The 11389-nt window shown below is 42.8% G+C and overlaps 3 protein-coding genes and 1 pseudogene across 3 annotated transcripts in view; 2 read left to right on the top strand and 2 right to left on the bottom strand.

Annotated features, from left to right (window-relative positions):
- LOC109928048 (late histone H2A.2.2-like) overlaps positions 1-6771 on the top strand; it is a 9246-nt gene extending 2475 nt beyond the window's left edge. Inside the window, exons 3-4 of the mRNA XM_048621054.1 lie at positions 576-657; positions 5287-6771. Coding sequence (XP_048477011.1) covers positions 5954-6397 — 444 coding nt within the window. The 5' untranslated portion in view covers positions 576-657; positions 5287-5953 and the 3' untranslated portion in view covers positions 6398-6771. The remainder of the gene's footprint in view (positions 1-575; positions 658-5286) is intronic.
- The window catches only part of LOC109935230, a 125057-nt pseudogene extending 114744 nt beyond the window's left edge, over positions 1-10313 (bottom strand).
- LOC125488120 (histone H1-like) overlaps positions 1-11389 on the bottom strand; it is a 212594-nt gene that overhangs the window by 200116 nt on the left and 1089 nt on the right. The window lies entirely within an intron of this gene.
- On the top strand, positions 4493-4936 carry LOC125488158 (late histone H2B.L4-like). Its single transcript, XM_048621074.1, has one exon. The coding sequence runs from the start codon at positions 4524-4526 to the stop codon at positions 4899-4901; it is 378 nt and encodes a 125-aa protein (XP_048477031.1). The 5' UTR covers positions 4493-4523; the 3' UTR covers positions 4902-4936.

Genomic DNA, 11389 nt, shown 5'->3' with positions numbered 1-11389 from the left:
AGACTAAGATGACAAATTGATCAATACATTGACATTACAGAAACTGATGGTGCTTTAAGCTGTGGGGCAATGGGCTGTGTGCCGGAAGGTAGGATTAGAATAGCCATCTGTTTGTCTTTGGGTTGGATTGGACAAGATAGGCCGATAGGCCAACATCCCTCTTCAGTGCTATATCATTTCAATGGATGTATGGTTCTATATCAATCTGTCCCTGTCAGTCTCTGCTGTGTGAATACATAAGTAATTTAACAAAGGCTTAGATTGTGTGAGTGTAGTTATCATTCACCAAGTAGGAACTGACCCACTTGCATTGGGTAGCCCCATTCATGGAACTGTACACCTGTTGGTTAGTTTCTGGACTTCACTCAATTGGTATGGAATTAACAAAAAGAAAAATCACCAGACAGGGAGCAGCTTAGAGCAAGAGTGGCATCAGACACACAATTCTGTTCAAATTCCTGGCTTGAAATAAAATATTGTAATGATTATGAACTAAACATTGCATTGATCAATTAAATATTATCAAACTTGGCTGATGTTGATTTACAGGAGGTTTTTCTTCTGTCTTTCTCCAGGCAAATACTTGAAGGACGAAGAGAAAGTGATATTCCCTCAGTCCAAAGCCAAGTGTGACCAGCTGCTTCTAACAAACAGAAGGTATTTTACCGCTGTCAGAGCAGATAACATCCTTCCCACAGGCACAGAGCAGATTGAGTCAGACATACATTGAAGTCAATTTCCAGCGAGATATGCTCAAACAACACAGAGGAAATACAAGTTTTTTTTTTCACCATTCACAATGTACACCTGCCCAGTTTGAACAAATTTCAGCGTTTAAAGTTTGGCAAAGATCTGCAGCTCGGGTAGTTGCTGGGATAATGTTGCTGACTTGCTCGCTGAGCTGGCTTGTTTTTGTTCAGACGTTTTCATCACCATGCTCGGTGACATCATCAGTGGAGCCTCTGATGAAGTGATGTGTTCTACTCCGCATGGAATTTATACTGTCTGGTCCGTTATGGTGAGTACTGTCATTTCTGGTTTTGATCTGTATGAGTTTATATATGGGGTCCGATTCTATATGTTTCTTGATTGAAGTATGGATGGAAAACCATGCCTCTAGGAATTCCCATGTGCGTCTATGCTTGGCTTGGGCTACGATGGTTACTTTGTCCCAGTTAACCTGATGGCCTTCATTGTCTGAATATACAATACATTCAGACAATGAAGGCCATCAGTTGAAATGGGACAAAGTAACCATATAAAAACTGAAAGAACTGTGGATGCTGTAAATCAGGAACAAAAGCAAAGTTGCTGGAAAAGCTCATCGGTAACTGGTTCTGAGGAAGGGTCACTGGACCGGAAAGGTTAACTCTGTTTTTTCCTTACAGATTCTGCCAGACCAGCTGAGCTTTTCCAGCAATTTTGTTTTTGTTGGACAAAGGAACCATAGTAGCCCAAGCTAAACATAGACATGCACAGAAATTCCGAGAGGCATGGTTCTCCACACAAACATATAGAATTGGACCCCATATATAAATCCATACAGATCAAAACTGAAATGACAGTACTCACCATAATGGACCAGACAGTATAAATTCCACACGGAGTAGAACAACATCGCTTCATCGAAGGCTCCACTGACAATATCACCTAGCATGGTGACGCAACGTGTGAACAAAAACAAGCCAGCTCGGTGAGCAAGTCAACGTCACATTTCAGCATTCATAGCCCATTGACATTTACACCAGTTTTGAAGATGGATGGACCGAATATTCGTCCCAAATATACACTCAGGAACTGAATCTAAGCTGCGTTAAATCACCCTAATAACAACTACCACATAACAAATCGCATTCTCACTGAGAATATTACGGGCTGCCAGAGAGTTAAGCCACGTTATCAAATCGAAACTGACAAGCATGTATTGATAGCTCTGCTCATTCATTCACATTGCAGAAACAGGCAAAAACAGATTGATGATGACACTCACATATTGACATAGCAAAACTAACAGGTAAAGTTTGCTAAAAACATTCACAAGTTCACATTATAAAAAGGTATATGTACACATTAATAACTATGCTCACATATCAAACTAACAGGACCTGACATATTCACATCATAGAAACACAGAAGAGCAGATTGATAATAACACTCCCAGATTCACAGCATAACCTGACAGGTCCAATTTTATAACTGCATTCAAATATCCACAGATTTAAAAAAAAACTGTCAGGTGCAGTATGATAACTGCACTCCACTTTTCACAAGCAGATTCTCACAGGTACATATTGATTACTAACCTCACATATCCATACAGCAGAAACTGACAGGGACATGTTGATAACTAGTCACACCACTAATATTGTGGTAATAGTGATGGATAGATTCATGACACTCAGATGTTCACATGACAGAAACTGCCAAATAACTACATTCTCATTCACATTGCACTTTCCAACAAAAACAGGTTAATAACTACAATTACAGATATCAGAAAGTATGAGGTACAAATGAATAACTGTGCTGCAACATTCACCTGGCAGAAACTGGCATTGCAGATCAGTAACTGATCTCAAATGTTGAAATAGCAGAACCTGTCAGGTAGAGACTGAAAGTGCTAAAATAAAAACTGACTGGTACAGATTGATAAATAAAATCACATTCAAATTTCAGAAACTGGCAGGAACAGATTAGTAAATATGCTCACAGATTCACACAACAATAACTGTCCTAGAAAGATGAGTAAGCACACTCGTATTCACAATGCAGAAATTGATAAGAGCAAAGTGATAATTACACACCCAGTTTTACAACAAATTAACTGACAGGTACAGTTTTGATAACTACATTCACATGTTCAGACAAGAAACTGACAGGCATGTATTGACAGTCACATTTGCACCTAGCAGAAATTGACAGTCCAGATCAATCTGGACATAGCAGAAACTAAGAGGGCCAGGTTAATAACTACAGTCACACTCTTGAATTGCACTAACTGACAGCCACACATTAATGACAACAATTACATTTTCACGTGATAGAAACGGACAGGTACAGATAATAAATACATTTCCATATTCCCAATGCAGAATCTGAGACAGAGGCTGTGAAATGAACATAAACATATGGATAACTAAACTCTCATTCACAGCAGAAATTGGTAAATACACGCACACACGTACATAGCAAAGACCTGATAGCGACAGATTGATAACTACAATTACACATTCACACAGGAGAGAGCTTCACGGATAGACTGATAATTACACAAGCATAATCACTGGAGGAACTGATTGGGACAGATTGATTACCACACACACATTCGGTCAGCAGAAACTGATGGACAGATTGTGAGGGAGTAATAATCATTCACCGAGTGGAAGCTGAAATGGCAGATCGAGAACTGCACTCCCATTTTTATACAGCCAATAATGAGAAATAAAACTAACCCTTAGTCAACCTGAAATTCTGAACAACACAATATCATTCACACTGTAATCAGGGACTCATTGATAGTGATAAAACAAAAAAAAATCTACACACAAGAGATTGTCACAATTAAAATTTGCAAGAGGTACTGTGTTCAAAATATTCTTAAATGACAATAATCAGTGTGAGTACAACTGACGTGTTGACAAATAAAGTTCAGAGAAAATCCATGAAAAACAATTATTGCTGGAAACTGAAATGCACAAAATAACATCTACACTAATTAAGTGCAAAGCAAGATTCCAGGAACTGAAATGTAGGCAGAAAGCTGCTGACACTGATTGAAGAGCCGAAGGGATAGAGAGTAAAATTTATGTAATCAGCAGAATGCGAAAGGCACGGGTCACAGTACATCAGTTCTCTTTTGTCATCGAGGTCATCCGAGTAAAACTGATACCGATACACGCTGGCAGGTAGTTTGATGAAAGTATGAATAGTTTGGGCCTATACTCATTGGAGATGTGAAGAAGGACGTCAAACCTTTCGAGGAAACGAAAACTGGAGGGTGTTGACGGAGCAGATGCTGGTATAATGTCCTTAAACTTCAGAGAGTGTAGAACAAGAAACACGAGCAAGAGAGAACATTCCCTCACTCCCATGTTCATCAAGCACGATGCAATTGTCAGGAGTTCCATCATTTCCAGGAGTGAAACACACCACTGTCAGATTTCAGTGCATTTTGTCACTTGACAACTAACGTGATGACATTTTTAAACGGAGGAGAAAAGAAAACCATTATCAAAAGATGTAGAATAAATCGCGATTAGGATCTCACGATTTAGAGAAAGCTCGGAGTTTGATCCGTGTACAAAATTTCGACTTGCGTTTGAAATTTCATTGCAGATCCACGTTGTGTCCCACACTAACCAATCACAGAAAGGCTAATGTCATGTTTTAACATTCTTGTAAACTACCCATTCAGGGACAAGGTTTTCTCCCATCCTTCATTCGCATTGCTGAAGCCGTCAGGCGAGAAAAAGCGAGCTCTGAGCCCGCTTTCTCTTATTCTGTGTTGGATATTGACTGTCGCAATGGTAGAGGAAAAGAAAGGACAAGTTGCCAAGAAGGGCGCTAAGAAAGTGGTGAAGAGGGCGCCAGCGAAAAGCGGCAAGAAGAGGAGAAGGTCCAGGAAAGAAAGTTATTCTATCTACATCTACAAAGTGATGAAGCAGGTTCACCCCGACACCGGCATCTCCTCCAAGGCCATGAGCATCATGAACTCATTCGTCAACGATATTTTCGAGCGCATCGCGGGGGAGGCTTCCCGCCTGGCCCATTACAACAAGCGCAGCACCATCAGCTCCCGGGAGATCCAGACCGCCGTGCGGCTGCTGCTGCCCGGGGAGCTGGCCAAGCACGCCGTGTCGGAGGGTACAAAGGCGATGACCAAGTACACCAGCTCCAAATGAGACACCACAGTGTGCTGAAAAACACACAACCAAAACCCAACGGCTCTTTTAAGGGCCACCCACAGCTTCCCTGAAACAGCTGAACTATTATGTTAATGTCTGTACGACATTTGTATTTTATAAATCTTCTGTAAATTAACAAGTGATCCCTGACCCTGTGCGCGCTTGTTCTCGGAAGAGTTCATACACATCTGTAATCGCTGCCTGTGGACAGGGATCATGTTAAACACCAATGAGCTATTTTGAGCAATTTCTGTGTGATCGTGATACCCTCTGTCACTCAATCGATTCAGAAGCGACAAGACCTGGTGGGGTATGCAAAAGGGCAAGCAAGAAAATATACTTTTCCTCCGAGTTCTATTTCACCGTTTTGTTTTATTTCCAGATCTCCTCGCGGGTTTTGTCGGGTTGCTGAAGCTTTTTGCTGTCGGGGAGATACTTTCAAAATGAGCCGAGATAAAACCAGAACAGCTGCCGGACTGACATAGTAAATGTGGAGCTTTTGCTGAACTCTGATCGAGTGCAATAAGGGAGGGCCGCTTTTAAATATTCTCGAAAAACGGTGTCCGCAATTAATGCGCTCACCTGGAAGAACGTTATCGAATGTTTTATCAACTTATCGGGTGTTTTTGTAATGCGAAATAAATTAGTTGCAGAGTGCAGATTTTGGCGCTTTTTTGTTTCCGCTTGCATTTAATGTTCAGAAAATCCGATTCTTGGTCAGAAATTGACATATTCAAGGAGGTGAGGGAAAGGGAGATTATGTAAAGTATACATTCAGAATCTAAAAGTAAATTAACTCGAGTATTCGTGCGTTCTATTGTGTTAACCTTCCTACTTTTTGGTACATATTGGCGGGCTTTTCAAATCAGAAAGAAAGCATTTGATGATTTGGCGCCGGTATTTTCCGGCCTCCTCCCCGGGCCCTCTCCGGATTGGTGAGTGAAGCAGATATCTGATTGGGAATTGAAACGACATTAAGAGAAGCTAAACAATGTGGCCAATCATCAATGACCACACCACCATTCCTCCCGAAGGTATAGGAGGCCGGAATGTGGGCGGGTTGCAGCATTTTCTGTGAAAGTGTTTGTGAGATTATGGTCATGTATGGGAGAGGAAAGGGCGCTGGTGGGAAAGCTCGCTCCAAGGCGATGTCCCGGTCGTCCCGGGCTGGCCTGCAGTTCCCAGTGGGCCGTATTCACAGGCTCCTGAGAAAGGGTAACTATGCTGAGCGTGTGGGTGCCGGAGCGCCGGTCTCACTGGCTGCGGTGCTCGAGTATCTGACAGCTGAAATCCTCGAACTGGCCGGTAACGCGGCCCGGGACAACAAGAAGACCCGCATCATCCCCAGGCACCTCCAGCTGGCCGTGCGCAACGACGAGGAGCTCAACAAGCTGCTGGGAGGGGTGACCATCGCTCAGGGTGGGGTGCTACTTAATATCCAGGCTGTGCTGCTGCCCAAGAAAGCCGCCGCTGGGGGCGCCACTAAAAAGTGAAGAGACCGTTATTTCATCTGAGAACCCAAAGGCTCTTTTAAGAGCCACCCACAACTTCAGTGAAAAGCAGCTAGACCATCCCCTCTGTCGGAATGTCTTTTTGTGCATTAATTGTTTGATGTCCGTTTCAGTCCCTTTGTTATTTGATACTCTTACTGTCACTGTGTGTATGATCTAACATGAAATCTTGACTAACAAGCTGCAGTCAGTCACGTTCACGGAACAGCTGAAATGCATGGAGAGTGAAACGTTTATCACGAATTTATCATGAATCGCAATTGTAATAGCGTTCGGATTGCATTATTTGTTATTGCTCTGTAACTGCCTGTGACTTTAATCATCGTCATATAAATGCATTTGTGCCTCGCTCATAACCAGTTTCGTATTTCCTGTAACTGCATTTGAGAAGAGCTGAAATGACCCAATGCATCAAGTGGTAAGTATGAGATAACAGTGTGGAGCTGGTGGAGCACAGTAGGCCAGGCAGCAGAAAAGTTGACTTTTCAGGTCAGGACCCTTTTTCTGAAAAAGTCAACTTTCCTGCTTCTGTGCTGCCTGGCCTGTTGTGTTCCTCGAGCTCCACATTGTGTTATCTCAACATCCTGGTAAATCTTTTCTGAAGCTCCTCCAGTGCAATAATATCCTTCCCAAATAGGGTGACCAGAACCTGATATAGTGCTTCAGTAAAAGCACTAGTCAAAACCAAAACTATCCCTAACCATTCTCTGAAAACCCCCACATACCCCGTACATATGAATCGTATCTTTTGGAATCACCTCCAACAATGTACCCACCACATAATTCAGACTCACAGGCCTATACTTACTAAGCTTCTCCTTACATCCCTTCTTGAAAATAAAGGCACATTAGACTACCTCCAGTCATGCCGCACCTCACTCGAGTTATAGATGGTACAAACATTACTGCAAGGGTTTCTGCAATTTCAATCTTAACTTCCTACAATATTGTCAATACAGTATATCAGATTCTGGACATTTATTCAACTCTATGCTTTCTAAGACCTCCAACGCGTCCTCTTGTGTAATATGAACTGTTTTCAAAATATCAATACTTATTTCCCAAGTTCTCTAGCTTCTATTTCTTTCCCCCAACAATTTTATTTGTGAAATATTTGTTTTCTATTCCTCCTGTCTTCCGAGTTTCAAAAGTCAAATAGGTAGCCTTTGTATTAAGAGCTCGACTCTTTTTCTCTCTGATCACTCGCTTGCTTTTAATGATCTTGCAGAATCTCTTTGGATTATCCCAAACTTTAACACCAAAGCTATCTTGAATCCCCTCTTTGCTTTCCTGATCTCTTCAGAACACCCCTACACTCCATAGTGCTCCCTCACTATCACATCAGTAACTAGCCCTGCCGTATTACCGATAAAAAGGTATTTTTTTTTCTCCTGTCTCTACACTCATTTGAACCCAGTCGTCTCTATCTAATACGATTTCTTTTGTATTCCCAACGAGAACCTCAATATCTTTATTAATCCATTGTTCCTTTATCCTGCCAGCTTACCTTTTACTCTAAGACGATCATATTAACTCTGAACTTTCACATGACACTTGTGAATGCCTACCACTTATCAGACATCCCCTTACCTGTGAACATTCTACTACCAATGGGTGGCACAGTGGTTAGCACTTCAGAGCGCCAGGGGCCTGGGTGCGATTCCAGCTTTGGGCGACTGTCTGTGTGAGAGTTTGCACATTTTCCCCATGTCTGCGTGGGTTTCCTCCAGGTGCTCTGGTTTCCTCCCACGGTCCAAAGATGTGCAGGGTAGGTGGATTGGCCACGCTAAAATTGCCCATTGTGCCCAGGGATATTTAGGTTAGGTGGGTTAGATAAGGGAATGGGTCTGAGTGGGATGCTCTTGGAGGACGGTGTGGACTTGTTGGGCCAAATTGCTGTTTCCACACTATTGGGATTCTATTGTATGGCTTTTGAAAGTTCTTATCTCATACCATTAATATTTGCCTTACTTCAATTAAAAATTTTGACTTCCAAGGAAGTATTATCTTTTTCATAACTAGTTTAAGGCTAATAAAATTACCATCATAGACCCGAAGTGTTACTGCACTATCACGTCAATCACTAGCCCTGCCCTGTTACTGAAGAAAACGTTTTTTATTTCCCTGTCTCGACCAAGAATATTTACATGTTAAAGAAAACTTTCTTGAACACAATTAGCAAGTTCTTCACTATCCAGACCTTTGACACTAGTGTAGTCCCACTCAACCTTTGGAAAATTAAAATAACCTATTACAACATTATTATCCTTACTTATGTCTGAGATGTCTCTACACATATGTTCGTCAATGTCCATTTGACTATTCTGGGGCCTACTAATACAATCTCAGCAAGGTGATCATTCCTTTCCTTTTTCTAATTTCAACCCACATATTTTCGCTGGACAACTGTTAAGAAATATCTTCAATAGTTACAGCAGTAAGGTGTAAACTGGAATAAGGGAGGGAGACTTTAAAACTAATGAAAAGACGGTGTCCCTATCAATACATCGATCGGGAAGCACGTTCATGGAATCCAAACACAGCAGAAAGAGACCGTTTGATTGATCGAATCTGAACAAACGTTCCGAAGGACATCTACCAAAGTAGGATTAATGACCAATGGTTGAATTAGATAATTAAGTTTCGACAGTGAGAATAGAAAAAAAAAGATATTAGATATTGAAAATGAGGGTTAACTGAATCTCTTGAGCAGAATAAAAAAAAGAGTAGGTGCATTCTGAAGAGGGAGATCCGGAAGGCAAAGAGGGGATATGAGATAGCGGAAAGAATAATCCGAGGAGATCCTAAAAAAAAGACATTTAAAGCAACACAGTAGCGAGAGAGAGAGAGAGAGAGAGAGAAGCCTCTTGTGGAATGAGGAAACAAATTGTGTGAACTACAGATTTTGTAATCTGAAAATCAAATCAACTCGTTAAGTACACTTGCACTCTTCTGTCGAAAACCGCCTCATGGTTTCTACGTATTGGCGGGATTTTCAAATTTGTAAGAAAGCGTTTAACGATTTGGCGCCATTTTCCCTGCCCTCCTTCTCAGCCATAGTCACAGTTATCAGAAAAAAGAAACAGCAGATGCTGGAATCCAAGGTAAACAAACAGGAGGCTGAAAGTAGAGCTCGAGGAAAGGCCAAGGGAAGCAAAAAGCAGAGGTTTTGTCGTGAATTTCTAATTTGGATACAGGGATCCCGTACTTCAATTATTTTGTGACTAATTTAAACCTCAATTTATAATTAAAATACGCTTGAGTTTTAATTTAAATCACACAAATGTATCAGTCCTACGCACTTGTGTTTTTTTCAGACAGATGCAGTTCCTGCAATTACAGCTGAATTAGCCCGGTGCAATAATGGTAAGACATGGAAATATAACACCGAAACGCACATCATGCATCAGTTCGGCTCTTTTTGGATAGTTTAGTGGCTCTGAAAAGAGCCGTTGGGTTTCTCAGGGTTAACGTGCAGGGCCAGGTACGCTCCGTTTAAGCGCGCTCCCCGCGGATCCGGCGGGCCAGCTGGATGTCTCTGGGTATGACAGTGACTCGCTTGGCGTGGATGGCACACAGGTTGGTGTCCTCAAACAGCCCCACCAGGTAAGCCTCCTGCAGGGCCATCACAGCCGAGCTCTGGAAGCGCAGGTCGGTCTTGAAGTCCTGAGCGAACTCCCGCACCAGGCGCTGGAAAGGCAGTTTGCGGATCAACAGCTCGGTCGATTTCTGGTAGCGGTGGATCTCCCGCAAAGCTACCGTGCCGGGTCTGTAGCGATGAGGCTTCTTCACTCCGCCCGTGGCCGGAGCGCTCTTGCGGGTAGCTTTGGTCACCAGCTGCTTGCGGGGAAGCTTTCCCTCCGGTGGATTTGCGCGCTGTCTGCTTGGTTCTGGCCATTCTCTGCAACACACTTACACGCTGCTGCTATCAATGCTGAGCCTTCTGCGGTGCTGCCTATTTAAGGGAATTGAAGAGCCCGCCTTAGAGCTGGGATTGGATACAGTCCCGTCCCTCAACCCACTGAGAAACAGCTGCGGAAGGTACAGAAAAGGCAATAAAATAGTTTTGTTGGAGTCTGATTGGTTAACTTGAAATGACAGATGGCAATTTCAAAAAGCCCGCCGATTTTACCCTCGCAATCCTGAAATTAAGTTAAATATTTAAATGCAAAATAAAGTCCAACGACGATAAAATCTGTACTTTGTGGGATTTCCTTTTAAACCTAACTTGCAGTTAACGCGGATAGGACGCGGGATCATTGCCTGATCTGCCCGTAACAGGTCGGAGGAAAGCGCGGGGTTCTAACACAGCCCAGACTTCTGAAGAAGGGTCCAGGCCCGAAACGTCAGCCTTCCTGCTCCTCTGATGCTGCTTGGCCTGCTGTGTTCATCCAGCTCCACACCTTGTTACCTCAAACTAATCAACCGGCCGTGTCACCTCCGTTAATGAATCTAAATAACACCGCCGATTTAAGCATCTTCAAAGCTAATAGTGTACGCTAAAAAAGTTACACAATCTCAATTTATCGGCTCATTTTTCTTTCACCCAGTTAGAATTAGTCCGAAAACTGTAACAGAGTGTAACAACAGGGCATTAAAACATCTGCAGGCTTCCCCGAATGAAAACTGAACTGAATATCATTCCTGGAAGGAATGAAATAGAAATACTGCAATCTGTGACATTTCACATCAGGGCAGAATTACAATTCGAGATATGGAATAACCAGCTGCGGGATACTACACCCTCTCTATGTGCTGCCTTTCCTGTGCTCAGGTCTCCGCTCTCACTTGGAGGGTTTGGATGGCTCTGAAAAGAGCCTTTTGGTTCGCTGGAAAAGGGTCGATTTGCTCAGCCGCCGAACCCATAGAGAGTGCGGCCCTGGCGTTTCAGAGCGTACACCACATCCATGGCAGTGACCGTCTTGCTCTTGGCGTGCTCAGTGTAGGTGACCGCATCCCTGATCACATTCTCAA

The sequence above is a fragment of the Rhincodon typus genome, unplaced genomic scaffold (genome assembly GCF_021869965.1).
Source record: "Rhincodon typus isolate 14 unplaced genomic scaffold, sRhiTyp1.1 hic_rhity00000051, whole genome shotgun sequence".
In the NCBI taxonomy this organism is placed as follows: domain Eukaryota; kingdom Metazoa; phylum Chordata; class Chondrichthyes; order Orectolobiformes; family Rhincodontidae; genus Rhincodon; species Rhincodon typus.
The sequence above is the reverse complement of the archived record's forward strand: the minus strand, read 5'-3'. Positions and strand labels throughout refer to the sequence as shown.